Raw genomic sequence first — 17,457 nt, 5'->3', positions numbered from 1 at the left:
TCTCTTTGTTCTATCTTCAGATAGCACTATGCCTTCCAACAAATACCCCAGATAGATTCAAGTAACCACAGCAATGAGAACTTGATGTTTATGGAAAGTAATGTGGGAAAAAAGGAAGAAGACTTTCCATAAGCTGTCAGAAAGCAACTTCCTATAAACACACTTTACGTTATTACCCAAACACTGAACCCTTTCCTCCACCCACTCTCTACCCCTCCCTCCCTCTCTCACTTCACTTCGGATTCTGATATTCTTCACTCTACTCAGATCAACATAGTAACCTCCTTAGGATCTATTCCTTCCAAAGACAGTGAAGAACCATTAACGTTCAACCATTCCCTTAGAGACAAGTAGTTAATGTTATTTTGTGCATTTGTTATAATTAAAAGATAATATATACAATACTGGACACAGTTCCTGCTTAGAAAAGCCCCAATTCTGGCAGCACTAGTTTTTCCTATTTTTGTTTATCCTTATGTTTGTGAAGGAGAAATTCCTTTCTTGCATGTGCATTCAATAAGAACCATGGGCATCAGTGCCCAGACACATCCATGTGATGCTCCCCACTAGCCCAAGGGTAGAGAACACAACATAGACAGAATATAGGAAGGAGTTCATCACATGGGGTCAAGAGCAAGAGGTGATGATCACTACAGACTATGGAAGACAGGGTCAAACAAATTGGAGAAAAACAAATACCCAAAAAATATCCATAATCTATCAATGTGTGTCTTTTCACATACATGAATCCTTACAAAAGCTCTATGGAGACAGACCTCATTATCCCCAGCCATGCTATCATATTTCCTCACCACCAACTGGCCTTCAGGAGCTTAAGGGACTGAATTTTCTCTGGAAGCTTTTCTTTATGGCGTTCTTGAGCTCCTTATTCCTGAGGCTGAAAATGATCGGGCTGAGAAAGGGAGTGAAGACTGTATAGGTGGTGGCCATCAGGGTATTACTGTCCATAGAATGGGGGCCCTTGGGCTTGAGGTAGATAATGGAGGCAAAGCCGTAGTGCACAATGACCACAGTGAGGTGGGACACACACGTGGAGAAGGTCTTGTGCCTGCCCTCAGCAGAGGGGATCCGCAATATGGCGGCCACGATGAAGACATAGGAGAGGACGATGAGGAATAAACAGCCCATCAGAGCTGAGACACACACCAGGATCACAGCCAAGGTGACAGAGGAATTCTCATTCCCACAGGCCAACTTTAGAAGGGAAAGCACGTGGCAGACAAAATGGTGGATCACATTAGACCCACAGAAGGTGAGGTGAAAAACTATCAGGGTCACCATCATCCCCATGACTGAGCCACCAGCCCAGGTCCAGGACACCAGATGGGCACAGCTACGGTTGCTCATGAGCACATTGTAGCGCAGGGGGTGGCAGATGGCCACGTAGCGGTCGTAGCCCATGATCATGAGCAGGAAGGAGTGTGTGAAGCCAAACGTGAAGGAGAAAAACATCTGGCTGGCACAGGCCGCCCAGGTGATGGTGCGGTGGGTGGAGAGCATATCAACCAGCATGCGAGGGGTGACAGCAACGGTGAACAGAATCTCGGAGATGGACAGGGCGCACAGGAAGAGGTACATGGGCGTGTGCAGGCTGCGCTCGCTCCAGACTGTGGCCATGATGAGCAGGTTCCCCAGCAGCGTGAACAGGTACATGAGCAGGTACAGCAAGAAGAAGGTGGGCAGAAGATGCCGTGGGAAGTTAGAGAATCCCACGAGGATGAACTCAGTCACCATGCTATAGTTCTGACCAGCCATGGGTGCTACATCTGGTGAGATCAGAAGGGGAACGAAGGTGACCAGCATGACAATCATGAGTGTATACAACAATATATGAAATGGGGAGACTACAGATGCAGTATATCAGGATTGGGAAAGTGACCCAGATACTCACTGGTTCTGCTGTTCTTTAGCACGGAACTGAAAGTCATGAGTGGTGCTATAAATAAGAACAAGAAAGAAGATATGTACGGATGGGAAGGAAAGAGACATGCTCCTTCACCCAGAAAAAGTAAAGAATGAAGACATAAGGTACCACAGCAATAGAGAGCACAGTCTGCAGAAGACAAGATCGGCTCGCAACACTCAGTATTTCTCACAGAATTACTCCAGCAGTAATCATTCAAAGTATAAGCTTTAAGCAAAACTAAGATAACATTCCCAACGGTGACACAAACTGTAAAGACACGGCTCGCCAACATTGTGGTCTGGTGATTTCTTAACACTCAAGAAAATGTGAGACTCTGATGGGTTCCTGTTTGGGTGCAGTACAACTCTCCGTTTTCACCGTATTAGAAGTTAACACTGAGATTGTCTGAAAATATGTAGTATGGATACATTCATGGGACATCTGAAGGCTCAGTCAGTTAATGGTCTGACCCTTGATTTCTGCCCAGGTCATGATCTCACAGTCGTGAGATCAAGCCCCATGTTGGCATCAATACTGAGCATTGAGTCTGCTTATGATATCCTCTCTCTCTCTCTACCCACCCCCCACTTGCACATGTTCTCTCTCTTCTCCCTAGAAAAAAAGAAGGAAGGAAGGAAGGAAAGAGGGAAGGAAGAAGGAAGGGCGGTAGGGAGGGAAGGTGGGAGAGAGGAAAGAAAGAAAGGTCAACCTGTTCAAACTGTAATATAAGTCAAACTGTCAATATAAGTAACATATTTTTAGGAAAGTAAGTACATTTACAAAATTAACGTTTAGTGAGAAGAGTGGCTTTAAAAAACATTTTAACAAGTTTGGATTGGAGACCAATTGATGCTCATTCTGCTTCTTCATTCAGCCTGTGGCACCATGTTGTTTTAGTCGAGCATATGATGAAAATACATCCTCACCTTCATTGGAAAAGTAAGCACCTGATGGTCCCCCAGAAAGGGTCTCTGGGACCCCAGGGTCCTCATATCACACTTTGACAACTTCTGTTATACGATATCTAGGAACTAATCAAACACACGCAATACCTCCAGATTCAGAAATGTTAACCATTAGTAAAAATGTCGATGGCTATCTGAATACACGAAGGACAATCCACTCTCTCGGGTGGATGAGCGAATATGGTAATGATTACATCGTCAGTATACCTGCATGTTCAGCTACAGTGAATCAAACGTGCATTTGATAAAAGTTTCCTTAAGTTCCTTCTGGAAAATAAAGTCAGTGCAAAACCATACCAGTCTTCCAAAAAAAATGGGTTAACCAGGAGAGAAATGCCCTGGCAGGTGTGGAGACCCATGATAGACCTCATACACATCGTTGTCATTTTCAAGTGTGACCCTGGAGCAGCCACAGACACCGATCAAGTTGGCTACATACCTCAGAAAGTACCCCAGCGTGATTCAAAACTTGGTACAGGTGGGAGCACAAATGCAAGAGAAAAGATGGATGGTGTAGGAGTCCGTGGTGGGAAGACTGGTCCTTTTATGAAGCAAAGCAAATCTGAATTTCTGCCTAAGGCCTTACACACGGGTGGAATCCAGGTGGATTCAATACTTAAATATGAAACACAATGCCCTGAAGGTAATAGGAGAAGGTGTCGGAAAATACTTCTGTTGATGTAGGAGTGGAGAAGGACTTCTTAAACAAACTTCAGAAGCACAAACATGAGGTGGTTTTGAAAGACATGAAAACATCAGCACGATGGGTTTCTATTCAACAAAATATCCTGGATCCAGTCAATGGGAGATGGAAAGGTGAGAAAAATCATTTTCATTGTACAAAAAAGGACTGGGGAATATGGTCTAGAATTAACAAGAGACCGGTTACGTGTACAAGAAGCAGAAAGCTTGATACAGAAATGAGCAAGGGATAAAACAGAATTTAGCAAAGGTATGAAGAGATAGCTCACAGAGGGTGTAGTAAGAGCCAATAAAAACAGGCTAATAAAAAAGAGAGAGAGGGACAGAGAGACAAAGGGAGGGAAATACAATGGAAATTCAGTGTATATCTATTCAGTGCCCCAAGTTAGAAACTCCCTGGTGTTGATCAGTTTTGGGGAGAATGCAACCCTCGTGCACGGCCTGTGAGAGCGCAGAATAATGGAAATGAGGAGTGCACGCGCTCTGTGCCCCAGCACATGTGCTCCTGAACATCTATCACGATTGCTCAAGGGCATTTACAGGGGAGCATGTCCGAGGGGGTTTCTGTAGCATTGCTTTTAGTGGGGAACTGGAAAGCCTGCTTGTCCATTCTTTGGAAGGGGGCAGGACCCGTGGGCTGGATGCAAACCCTGCAGCCCCAGCCAGGAGTTCGGTGCACACACAGCAGCATAAATGAACCCGTAAAATGTGTTGAATGAATGAAGCAAAAAGCAGACAAACGCTCCAGCATAATAACATTTCGGCATATTAAAAATAGAGCAGCTGACACTATTCTGTAGGATGCTGTAAGGGTGGATACATGCCATTATATATCAGAACGTGCAACACAGACAGTGAACCCTAATGTATCCTCCACCTATACCCCTCACTGCTCTGGGCTACTCCTCTGTTCCCACTCCACTCTGACTTCCAGAGACAATTGTCTGAAATATACCCAAGGTGTGCAGACATCAGAGCCAGGGTTCAAGCCCCGGTTTTTGCTGTGTGTATCTGAGAAAGAACTTTCCAGTTCGGAGCCTCCTCTCCCCAGCTGAAATATGGGAGTAAGCAGAGAACTATCTTTAGAAGAACCATGAAGATTCACTGAAAGGGCTCTATGTTTACCTAATATGGGTGGTTATCCCTGACGCTGATGTCTTCTCTGTTCTCCAAACTGCTTTCCTGTCATCAGTCTGTACCAGATGCACCAGTTGGTCCCATTCCAAACTCATAGTTTCTGACCTCAGTGGGGTCTTTAGGACCTCTGGTAAATTGACAACACAGTTTGACAAGTGGCTGGTCCAACCTCTGCCTCCTCGCCTGGCCGCTGCCTCACCCTATAGTCTGCCTTCCCACCTGCCACTTGGTGGAGTGGCTGCAGTTCGCCGGGCTGGGCTCCCCCATCTCCTCCGACAGGTGCAGGAGAGAGTTCGTCTACTTTGGTCTCACAGAGGTTGGCTCACCCACAGGTGCTGAGCTTATGTCACACACCTGCATCCAGGAGTGAATCCAGCTCAACCTCTCTGCCTCCCCTCACCTCCAGGTTAGCAAAGGCCACCTTCAGCCAACCCAGGATACAACGGCCAAGGCAAGACACATACCTGACGCAAGGTTTCTGAACCTCAGTACGTGTGGGATTTGGGACCAGGATCATTCTCTGGGGTGGCGGCTGTCCTGTGCATTATATAACATTTAACAGGATCTCTGGTCTCAACCCATCAGATGTCAGTAGCATCCCCACCAATCATGAGTCACAACAATAAAAAAATGTCTCCAGACATGCCCACATGTCTCCTGTGGGGCCCAACTACCCTGGACTGAGGACCACTGGCCTAGAAGCTTCTAGGGCCCTGAGCTGGGTAAGAACCCAGGACCCATAACAGCACCTGAGAAGACCACAGGCAGGGTAAGAGCCTGTCTTATGACCCGTCTACCAGGCCCTGTTCCCATACCCTGTCTGGGTCTTGCTCCCGACAACTGTTTGAATATTGCCACCTACCCTGTCCCTCCTGGACCCCCTGTGCTGGGCTGCCTCTTCCAGGAAGTAGGCAGCAGGGCAGGGAAGAAGATGCTCTCCTGTATTATTCTATCAGCAGCACACAGGGGCAGGTGTGGGGCCAGACCTCTGGGCTCCTGGAACTGATGCTGTGTGCTTTATCCCTGCTGCAGCTTCCCAGCACGCTGCTCCCTAGAGCATCCCTGGAACACCAATCTGGAGTGCTGTCCTCAGGGTCTGGAGAGGTCAGAAGGATCATCAGAGGGCCTCTGGGACCTGCAACCTCTACTCCTTCCTCCAACTCCCCAACACAACCAAGACTCCCTGCTGTCTCTGTCTGCCCAGAGAGCCCCAGTCCCTGCTGAGGACTAGGAGCTCCCAGTCTTGGGGGAGACAGGACTGGAGTAAATGCCTTCAACCCCTTAGGGTCAGGGCAGAGTCAGAGGGGAGGAAGTAGCTGGAGCAGCCCAGAATGGGAATCCAGGGCTCTGCCCTGGGGTCAAGGCAGCTGGAGGGTTTCCCACAATAAGGGTAATTTAGAGCTGGGTCATAGGGAGCGATTTCTCCTTGTCAGTAGAAGTGTTCACATAGGGGCGCCTGGGTGGCGCAGTCGGTTATGCGTCCGACTTCAGCCAGGTCACGATCTCGCGGTCCGTGAGTTCGAGCCCCGCGTCGGGCTCTGGGCTGATGGCTCAGAGCCTGGAGCCTGTTTCCGATTCTGTGTCTCCCTCTCTCTCTGCCCCTCCCCCGTTCATGCTCTGTCTCTGTCTGTCCCAAAAATAAATAAACGTTGAAAAAAAATTAAAAAAAAAAAAAAAAAAAAAGAAGTGTTCACTGTCTCCTGGACACACTGGATTGCCCCACCTCGCCTCATGGTCAAGTTCTACCCTATCCCTGTCGTCCTGGTGATCCGAGCCTGAGGGTCCACGTCAACATAAGCCTCTCTATGATATAACCAAGCAAATATTTGGTCTCCTGTGTTGTCCTTGTTTATTGACCACCGAGGAGAGTCTTGTATGCTCATGAGGTGACTGGTAGCTGTGGGTTTAACATTATATCACATCTTCTGCCTCCAACTCAAACATCTGGCCTCCCCTTTGAGTAGTAGTTTAGATCCACAGAAAGCCCCCTTCCTGGATCCTCAGACCTATGGTTTCCCAATCCCCAGCATGGGAGTCAGACAGACCTCAATCTCCATGTGACCCTTTCCTTCACATGTTGTGTGACCTCCACCAACTGTTCTCATCTGCATAAAGGGGGTACCCATACCCTTGACCTCTCTTTGTGCATCTTGAGATAGCACTGTGCCTACAACAAATCTCCCAAATAGATTCTTCCAAACTCAGGAATGAGAAATTGATGTTTATGGAAAGTAATGTGGGGAAAAAGGGAAAAGACTTTCCATAACCTGTCAGAAAGCAACACCCTTTTTTTTTTTTTTTTTTTTGCTAGTGGTTATCATTTATTTGGTGGCTTTTCAGCTAACAGCACAGAAATGTACATATGCAAACTAACCTGTTATATAAAGACATATCTGTGATTATGTTCTTTTTTTATGAAATTTATTGTCAAATTGGTTTCCATACAACACCCAGTGCTCATCCCAACAGGTGCCCTCCTCAATGCCCTTCACCCACCCACCTCTCCCTCCCACCTTCCCTTCGACCCTCAGTTCATTCTCAGTTTTTTAGAGTCTCTTATGATTTGGTTCCCTCCCTCTCTAACTTTTTTTTCCCTTCTCCTCCCCCATGGTCTTCTGTTAAGTTTCTCAGGATCCACATAAGAGTGAAAACATATGGAATCTGTCCTTCTCTGTATGACTTATTTCATGTAGCATAACACTCTCCAGTTCCATCTATGTTGCTACAAAATGCCATATTTCATTCTTTCTCATTGCCACGTAGTATTCCATTGTGTATATAAACTACAATTTCTTTATCCATTCATCAGTTGATGGACATTTAGGCTCTTTCCATAATTTAGCTATTGTTGAGAGTGCAAAGCAACACCCTTTTAACATGCTTTATGTTCTTATCCAAGCACTGATCCCCCTCCCCTTTCTCTCTCTCTTTTCCTCCCTATTCCTCTCCCCCTCTCCTTCTCTCTCACTCTCCCTTCCCTTTCCCTTCCTCATGTGAAAATTGTGCTGTTACCAACTTCCTTCTCATTTTCATGCTTTTTCCAGATTTTGCCCCATATGCACTTTTATCCAACTTCTTGTTCAGATCATTTTCAGGACTCCTATCCCACTACTTATCTTTCTCTCTCTCTCTCTCTTCCAGTGTCTCTCCGTTCCCCTCTCTGCTTCACCCTCTGAACGCTATTTTTTTTTATTCTTTTTAAGTTTTATTTTCATATTTGAGAGAGAGAGAGAGAGAGAGAGAGAGAGAGAATGACCAGGGGAGGGGCAGAGTGATGGAGACAGAATCTGAAGCAGGCTCCAGGCTCTGAGCTGTCAGCACAGAGCCCGACACGGAGCTCGAACTCACAAGCAGTGAGACCATGACCTGAGCTGAAGTCGGACGCCTAACCAACTGAGCCACTCAGGCATCCCTGAACCCTATATTATACAGAAATCCTCCCTTAAGGTCTATCCCTTCCAAGGTAGTGAGGAATTATAAACAATAAATCATCTTCTTAGAGACTAATAGTTTAATTTTTTTGTGCATTTGTCATACTCTAAAAGACAATACTATAAACCACTGGATGAATAGCTTGATATGAAAAGGGTCAATTCTGGGGTCAGAAATTATTACTCTGCTTAATTTTCTTTATCCTTATGTTGGAGGAGGGGAAAATCTTCCCTTGCATGAACATTCAAGAAGACCTTGTGTGGGGCGCCTGGGTGGCGCAGTCGGTTAAGCGTCCGACTTCAGCCAGGTCACGATCTCGCGGTCCGTGAGTTCGAGCCCCGCGTCAGGCTCTGGGCTGATGGCTCGGAGCCTGGAGCCTGTTTCTGATTCTGTCTCCCTCTCTCTCTGCCCCTCCCCCATTCATGCTCTGTCTCTCTCTGTCCCAAAAATAAATAAAAACGTTGAAAAAAATTATTAAAAAATAAATAAATAAAAAATAAAAAAAATAAAAAAAAAGAAGACCTTGTGCGTTATTGCCCAGACACATCCATGTGATGCTCCCCACTGGTCCATAGAGAGACAACACATCCTTAGACAGAGTAATGGGAAGGAGTTCATCACATGGGGTCAAGAACAAGAGATCATGGCCACTAGATCCCATGCAAGAGGGGTGTAAAAAATTGGGGAAAAACAAATACCCAGCATGCATCCAACATCCATGGATATGTGTATTTTCATAGACTGAAACTCTACAACATTCCTGTGGAGATAGATGTTATTGTTCTCAGGCCTTCTACCATATTTCTTCATCACTAAACTGGCCAACAATAGCTTAAGGGACTGAATTTTCTCTGGAAGCTTTTCTTTTTTTAAAAATTTAATTTTTAGTTATTAATATGCAGTGCGATATTGGTTTCAGGAGTAGAACTCAGTGATTCATCACTTGCATACAACATCCAGTGCTTATCACAAGTGCCCTGCTAGTGCCCATCACCCATCTATCCATCTCCCACCCACCTCCTTCCATCAACCTTCAGTCTGTTCTCTATCATTAACAGTCTTTTATGGTTTGTTTCTCCCCCTTCTCTTCCCTCCCTTCCTATGTGTTCATCTGTTTTGTTTCTTTAAAAAATTTTTTTAATCTTTATTTATTTTTTAGACAGAGAGAGACAGAGCGTGAGTGGGGGAGGGGCAGAGAGAGAGAGGAAGACACGGAATCCAAAGCAGGCTCTAGGCTCTGCACTGTCAGAATGGAGCCTGATGCAGGGCTCAAACTCATAAAGTGTGAGATCATGACCTGAGCTGAAGTTGGATGACCAACTGACTAAGCCACCCAGGCACCCCTGTTGTGTTTTCTAAATTCCACATATGAGTGAAATCATACAATATTTGTCTTTCTCTCATTGACTTATTTCACTTAGCATAATACACTCTAGCTCTATCGACATTGTTGCAAATGGCAAGATTTCATTCTTTTGGATGGCTGAGTAATATTCCATTGTGTATGAGCAATATTCCACATCTTTATTCATTCATCAGTTGATGGACATTGGGGCTCTCTCCATCATTTGACTATTGTTAATACTGCTGCTATGAACATTGGGGTGCATGTACCCCTTCAAATTTGTATTTTTGTGTCCTTTGGGTAATAGGGCAATTGCTGGGTTGTAGGGTAGTTGTATTTTTCAATTTTGGAGGAGCATCCATACTATTCTCCAGAGTGGTTGCACCAGTTTGCATTGCCACCAACAGTGCAAGTGGACTCCCTTTTCTCTGCATCCTTGCCAACACCTGTTGTCTCTTGTGTTGTTAGTTTTAGCCATTCTGACAGGTGTGAAGTAATATCTCGTTGTAGTTTTGATTTGTATTTCTCTGATGATGAGCGATATTGAGCATATAAAATCAATGTGCAAAAATCTGTGGCATTTCTATACACCAATGATGAAGCATCAGAAAAAGAAATCAAGGAATCAATCCCATTTACAATTGCACTAAAACAATAAGATGCCTAGGAATAATCCTCATAAAGAAGTAAAAGATCTGTACTCTGAAAACTATAGAAGACTTATGAAGGATATTTAAAAAGACACAAAGAAATGGAAAACCATTGCATGCTTATGGATTGGAAGAACAAACAATGTTAAAGTGTGTGTACTACCCAAGCCATCTACACATTTAATGCAATCCCTAGATTCTCAGAGCTAGAATAGAGAATCCTAAAATTTGTATGGAACCACAAAAGACTGCAAATAGCCAAAGCAATCCTGAAAAAGAAAAAAACTGGAGGCATCACAATTCCAGATTTCAAGTTATATTACAAACCCCTAGTCATCAAGACAATATGACCGACTAGCAGGAAAACAGACATATAGATCAATGGAACAGAATAGAAAACCCAGAAATGGACCCACAACTCTATGGCCAACTCATCTTCGATAAAGCAGTAAAGAATATCCAATGGAAAAAAGACAGTCTCTTCAACAAATGGTGTTGAGAAAACTGGATGGCAACATGCAGGGGAATGAAACTGTACCACTTTCTTACACCAGACACAAAAATAAATTCAAAATGGATGAAAGACCTACACGTGAGATGAGAAACCATCAAAACCCTGGAGGACACAGACAGCAACTTCTTTCACCTTGGCCATAGCAACTTCTTACTAGATACATTGCTGAAGACAAGGGAAACAAAAACAAACTTGAGCCATTGGGACTTCATCAAGATAAAAAGCTTCTTCACAGAGAAGGAAACAATCAACAAAACCAAAAGGCAGCCTATGGAATGAGAGAAGATATTTGCAAATAACATATCTCATAAAGGAATCATATCCAAAATCCATAAAGAACTTATCGAACTCAGAGCGCCTGGGTGGCTCAGTTGGTTAAGCATCTGACTTCAGCTCAGATTGTGATCTCACGGTTCATGAGTTCAAGGTCTGCATCAGGCTCTGTGCTGATGGCTCAGAGCCTGGAGCCTGCTTTGGATTCTGTGTCTCCCTCTCTCTCTGCCCCTCCCTGCTCACATTCTGTCTCTCTCTCTCTCTCTCTTTCTCTCAAAAATAAATAAACATTACAAAAAATTTAAAAACTTATCAATCTCAACACCCAAAACACAACGACCCAGTTAAGAAATGGGTAGAAGACATGAGAAGACTTTTCTGAAGAAGACACCAGATGACTAACATACACATGAAAACATGGAAGGTTCTCATTATGGCGTTCTTGAGCTCCTTATTCCTGAGGCTGAAATGATCGGGCTGAGAAAGGGGTGAAGACTATATAGGTGGTGGCCATCAGGGTGTTACTGTCCATAGAATGGGGGCCCTTGGGCTTGAGGTAGATAATGGAGGCAAAGCCGTAGTGCACAATGACCACCGTGAGGTGGGACACACATGTGGAGAAAGTCTTGTGCCTGCCTTCAGCAGAGGGGATCCTCAATATGGCGGCCACTATGAAGACATAGGAGAGGATGATGAGGAATAAACAGCCCATCAGAGCTGAGACACACACCAGGATCACACCCAAGGTGACGGAGGCTGTTTCTTTCCCACAGGCCAATTTCAAGAGGGAAAATACATGGAAGGCAAAATGGTGGATCACATTAGACCCACAGAAGGTGAGGTGAAAAACTATCAGGGTCACCATCATCCCCATGATCGAGCCACCAGCCCAGGACCAGGACACAAGGCGGGCACAGCCACGGGGGCTCATGAGCACATTGTAGCGCAGGGGGTGGCAGATGGCCACGTAGCGGTCGTAGCCCATGACGGTGAGCAGGAAGGAGTGTGTGAAGCCAAACGTGAAGGAGAAAAACATCTGGCTGGCACAGGCCGTCCAGGTGATGGTGCGGCGGGTGGAGAGCATGTCAACCAGCATGACAAAATGGTGGATCACACAAGACCTACAGAAAGTGAGATGAAAAACCACTGGGGTCATTATCATTCCCAGCTGAGCCACCAGCCCAGCCCTGGGATGTAGGACAGCACAGCCACAGGGACTCATGAGCATACTGTAGCACATGGGGTAGCAGATGGCCACGTAGCAGTCATAGCTCCTGATCATGAGCAGAAAGGAGTGCTCTTTGTTCTCACAATACTTTGTCTTCATTTAGCATGTGTATAGTCAAGAAATGTTTTTCCAGGGGCGCCTGAATGGCTCAGTCGGTTAAGCATCTGACTTCGGCTCAGGTCATGATCTCACGGCTCATGAGTTCAAGCCCCGTGTCAGGCTCTGTGCTGACAGCCCAGAGCCCGGAGCCTGTTTTGGATTCTGTGTCTCCTTCTCTCTCTGACCCTCCCCTGTTCGTGCTCTGTCTCTCTCTGTCTCAAAAATAAATAAATTTTAAAGAAAATTAAAAAAAAAAAAAAGAAATGTTCTTCCAGGCTTATTTTGTATGGAAATATTCTAGGTGCTAGGATCTAGCAATGACCCAGGACTAGGTCTCTGCTCTCCCCTTTTCATGGTCCATTGAGAGAACCTGTCATATAACCAAACATGACAATACACAGCGGTCAGAGGTGTGACGAGGGCAGCCTAGGGATCTGCAGAAGCTAAGGGTGAGTCACAGACCCAGCCTGCAATTTAGAGACTTTGGCAATTGGTAGTGTCTACATTGAGACGTGATGCTTAATTGACTGAGCCACCAGGCGCCTCTCACCTGAATTTTGAAGTGCTTTGTGGCACAGGTTAAGGAACTGACGAGTGGATGTAGGGTCACACAAGGAGCAGGTGGCAAGCATGTCGCTGGGGTTGTTGTGATCATCCTCACTTGCTATGGCCACATGAAGATCCCCCCTGCCATCTCCAGTTCCGGCTTCTGTCCCCAAGGCTGAGAGCAGGGGTAAGTCCATGGGCTGTTGTAGAAAATAATCTACTTTTTATTTTGGTACTGGTTTGCATAGCCACTTTTCTCTTCTGGGTGTGTATTTCAAGGACCTTAGTTTGGGGGCGCCTGGGTGGCTCAGTCGGTTAAGCATCCGACTTCAGCTCAGGTCATGATCTCACAGTTAGTGAGTTCGAGCCCCGCATCAGGCTCTGTCCTGACAGCTTAGAGCCTGGAGCCTGCTTCAAATTCCGTGTCTCCCTCTCTCTCGGTTCCTCCCCTGCTCATGCTCTGTCTCTCTCTCTCCTTCAAAAATAAATAAAAATATTTTTAAAAATTTAAATAAAAAAAGACCTTAGTTTGTATTCTTTAAAAATTAGTATAAAAATTCGAAGTATTATACTTTGTAAACTAAATTATACATCTTGTATCACATTAGCTTAGTAATTGGAACCACTTAGTCTTCAGCCACAAGACTACTTGTTAGAGTGCCAAGGAAAAAATGTTATTTGTGCTTGGAGATTGGTCACAGAAAAGAAAATAGCAACAAGCAGTAAAAAGATGAATTTAAACATAATGTAACATTATTACATATGTTATATGTTATATACACTTACGTATATATGGTATATATGTTCACATGTGTATATACACATCCATTCTAATGGTTCTGTTTTTCTGGGGAACCCTGACTAACACAAAAACCTTAAAAGAAAAAGAGGCCTTGTAAAAATGTCCCTTTTCCATCTAAAGAGATGAGACCCAGACCTCAGGATCCCTGGTGGTTTGTCCTGTGGGTAAGCATTTCCCCCAGTTCAGCCCCTGCAACTCAGCGTCTCTCTGAGGATGTGCGTGATGCTGTGTCTTTATTCTAACGCAGGGGCCCCATCACACAGGAGGGTGAGCATCCCTCCTGAGTCACACAGTCCACGTCGAGCACGGAGACCATTCCTGCTGTCCTCCAGCTCCTGCTCCAATAGTGTTGGTTCAGGGCACACCGCACCCCAGCCCCTGTACTGGGGCTCCTGCAGCTACACGGTCAGGTGAGTCCCCAAAACACACCCCAACGAGCAAACCCTGCAGCTGGGCTACCGGGACTCCTTCATCTTTGTTGACCGAATTCCAAGGACACTCAGCACTTCTCGAGAGCCATCTCAACGCCCCAGGTCTTCTCCACAAAGAAGAATGGCCTGAGAATCTGGCTTGAAACTAATTGTAAAGTGAAACCCAATAACATTTAATGTCAAGATGCCATTTCACGAGTCAGTTCCTGGGGCTGCTGTAACAAAGCATATAAATCTCGTGCCCTGACTCCACACACATCTATCCTCTTCTATGCTGGAGGCCAGAAGCCGAATCAGGGTCACCAGGTGTGAGTCCAGGTGTGAGCAGGGCTGCATCCTTCAGGGGATCCGGGGAGGGATGTGTCTCCTGCTTTCCCAGCTTCGAGGGCACCACGCATCCCCTGGCTTGTGGTTCCTGCCTCAGCTACTCCAATTCCTCCTTCCGGTGTCACATCCCCTACTGCTCCCTGTCTCTGGTCCCTCCTGCCCCCTTGTATAAGGACACTTGCAATTATAGCAGCCCATCTGGGTGATGAGGGTAATCCCCCTGTCTCAGATCTTAACTGCATCTCATCTGCACACTCCCTCTTGCTGGGTAAGGGAACGCAGCCACAGGCTCTGGAGAAGCACATCTTAGGAATGGTGGGGGCATCCGTCAGTAACACCGATAATGAACAAAATAATGAATGGAACCCCAAAACTGCCGTAGCCGGTTTTGCCAAGCTCTCGTTGTCAGCGTTCATGAGAAAAAGTGTCTCATGAACTCCTCTGGAGTCTGTGTTTCCCTCTGGCTGTGTGAAACGGGTGTGTACCTAGGGCTGCACCTGCCCTCCTTCCCTGAAAGGATTCTCTTCCTTCTAATGACAGCCTTCTCCTCCTAGTCATGACCTCACTTCTCTCTGTAGACACCTGAGAGAGGCAGGTTCCTGATCACCAACTGCACACACATGCACATTGTATTCGATTCCTGCTCCCTGCCTCCATGGTGCTGTGGCCTGTGACAGATTTGCATTTTTTGAATTTCAAAAATGTGATTAATGATAGATGTGGGTCATATCTAAACGTGGAGAAAGGATAATTTATTTTGAGACTTAGAAGAGTGAATGCATAGGAAACACTTCCCACAGCATTTAGCAAGTGGCAGGTACTCATATGTGGCAGCCATCCTTAGATTAGTATTGTAAAACATCTTCTGACTGCAGCTCAAATATCTGACCACAGTTTAAGTAAGAATTTACACCAATGGAAGGCCCCCTCCTGGAGCTTCAGACATGGTTTCCCAACCCCAGCATGGGAGTCAGACGCACCTAAAGTTGCATGTGACCCCTTCACTCACATGTTGTGTGACCCCCACCAACATTTGTCGTCAGCATAAAGGAGGTACCCACACCCTTGACCTTTCTTTGTGCCATCTTGAGATAGCACTGTGCCATCCAACACATCCTCCAGATAGCTGCAAGCAAACATAGTAGTGACAAATTGATGTTTTACTGAAAGCGTATGGGGGAAAAGGTAAAAGGATCTCCTTAAGATGTCAGATAGCCACACCCTTTAAACATTGTATATGTCGTTACTCAAGCACTGAACCCTCTCTCCTTTTCCTGTCTCTCTCTTTCTCCACTTTGCCTTCTGACATCCGTCACTCGACTCAGCTCAACAGAAAATCTCCATCAAGTCTATCCCCTCAAAACACAGAAGGAACTATACACATTCAGTCATCTTCTTGGACGGAAATAATGTATTTTCTTTCGTGCACTTGGCGTAATTAAAATATATGCTTATACAACACTGGGCACAGACCCTGATAGGAAAAGTCCTGATGATGGTGGCATTTATTATTATGCTTATTGTTGTTTATCCTTATAGAGGAAGACGGGAAAATCCTCCTTTGCTTGTCCATTCAAGAACCATTGGCATCAGTGCTCAGGTACATCCATGTGATACCCCCCACCGGCCCATAGGTAGATAACACATTCTTAGACAGAAGTAATGGGATAGAATTGATCACATGGGGTCTTAAATAAGAGATCATGATCCCTAGAGCCTATGCAAGAGGGGAGCACACAAATTGGGGAAAAACAAATACCTAGCAGGTATCCAACACCTATGGGTGCATCCAACAATATCTTTTCAGTATTTACTATATTGAATCCCTACAATAGTCCTATGGAGACATGTTATTATTTTCAGCCCTTCTGTCATATTTCCTCACCACCATGTCTCCTCCAGTGTCAGGAGCTTAAGGGACTGAATTTTCTCTGGAAGCTTTTCTTTATGGCGTTCTTGAGCTCCTTATTCCTGAGGCTGAAAATGATCGGACTGAGAAAGGGGGTGAAGACTATATAGGTGGTGGCCATCAGGGTGTTACTGTCCATAGAATGGGGGCCCTTGGGCTTGAGGTAGATAATGGAGGCAAAGCCGTAGTGCACAATGACCACCGTGAGGTGGGACACACATGTGGAGAAGGTCTTGTGCCTGCCCTCAGCAGAGGGGATCCGCAATATGGCGGCCACGATGAAGACATAGGAGAGGACGATGAGGAATAAACAGCCCATCAGAGCTGAGACACACACCAGGATCACAGCCAAGGTGACAGAGGATGTCTCCTTCCCACAGGCCAACTTTAGAAGGGAAAGCACGTGGCAGGCAAAATGGTGGATCACATTAGACCCACAGAAGGTGAGGTGAAAAACTATCAGGGTCACCATCATCCCCATGATTGAGCCACCAGCCCAGGACCAGGACACGAGGCGGGCACAGCCACGGGGGCTCATGAGCACATTGTAGCGCAGGGGGTGGCAGATGGCCACGTAGCGGTCGTAGCCCATGATCATGAGCAGGAAGGAGTGTGTGAAGCCAAACGTGAAGGAGAAAAACATCTGGCTGGCACAGGCCGCCCAGGTGATGGTGCGGTGGGTGGAGAGCATGTCAACCAGCATGCGAGGGGTGATGGCAACGGTGAACAGAATCTCGGAGGTGGACAGGGCGCACAGGAAGAGGTACATGGGCGTGTGCAGGCTGCGCTCGCTCCAGACTGTGGTCATGATGAGCAGGTTCCCCAGCAGCGTGAACAGGTACATGAGCAGGTACAGCAGGAAGAAAGCGGGCAGGAGATGTCGTGGGAAGTTAGAGAATCCCACGAGGATGAACTCAGTCACCATGCTATAGTTTCGACCAGGCAGGGGTACTGCATCTGGTGAGATCAGAAAGGGAATGAGGGTGCGTAATTTATCCCATGAATGACAAGGATGATTCAGAATAAACCTATCATATAGTTAGTCACATGAATAAGTTAAAGAGGAAATGTCATATAATTATATCAATCTAGAAAGCTATCCTGGATTGCTAAAGTTCAATTCCTATATGGTTTTTAAAATTGATTTATAACTGACATACATTATATTAT

General features: G+C 45.8%; 2 protein-coding genes and 1 pseudogene across 2 annotated transcripts; all 3 read right to left on the bottom strand.

Annotated features, from left to right (window-relative positions):
* Positions 1 to 825: 825 nt before the first annotated feature.
* LOC112852677 (olfactory receptor 10H3-like) lies at positions 826 to 1,779 on the bottom strand. The gene has a single exon (XM_025916207.2). The coding sequence runs from the start codon at positions 1,774 to 1,776 to the stop codon at positions 826 to 828; it is 951 nt and encodes a 316-aa protein (XP_025771992.2). The 5' UTR covers positions 1,777 to 1,779.
* Positions 1,780 to 10,766: 8,987 nt separating this feature from the next.
* On the bottom strand, positions 10,767 to 12,272 carry LOC112852357 (olfactory receptor 10H3-like; annotated as a pseudogene).
* A 4,010-nt stretch (positions 12,273 to 16,282) lies between these two features.
* Positions 16,283 to 17,236, bottom strand: LOC112852512 (olfactory receptor 10H3-like). Its single transcript, XM_025916008.2, has one exon. It carries the CDS (start codon positions 17,210 to 17,212, stop codon positions 16,283 to 16,285), a length of 930 nt encoding a protein of 309 aa, XP_025771793.2. The 5' UTR covers positions 17,213 to 17,236.
* Between the last annotated feature and the right edge of the window lie 221 nt (positions 17,237 to 17,457).

This window comes from Puma concolor, chromosome A2, assembly GCF_028749965.1.
Source record: "Puma concolor isolate L17-30 chromosome A2, mPumCon1.1.hap2, whole genome shotgun sequence".
NCBI classification, from domain to species: domain Eukaryota; kingdom Metazoa; phylum Chordata; class Mammalia; order Carnivora; family Felidae; genus Puma; species Puma concolor.
Note: the sequence above shows the minus strand (reverse complement) of the source record. Positions and strands in the feature narration are given on the sequence as shown.

Excerpts from the sequence above, each read along its gene's own strand:
- LOC112852677 (XM_025916207.2), bottom strand. The coding sequence starts at position 1,776 with ATGGCTGGTCAGAACTATAGCATGGTGACTGAGTTCATCCTCGTGGGA.
- LOC112852512 (XM_025916008.2), bottom strand. The coding sequence starts at position 17,212 with ATGGTGACTGAGTTCATCCTCGTGGGATTCTCTAACTTCCCACGACAT.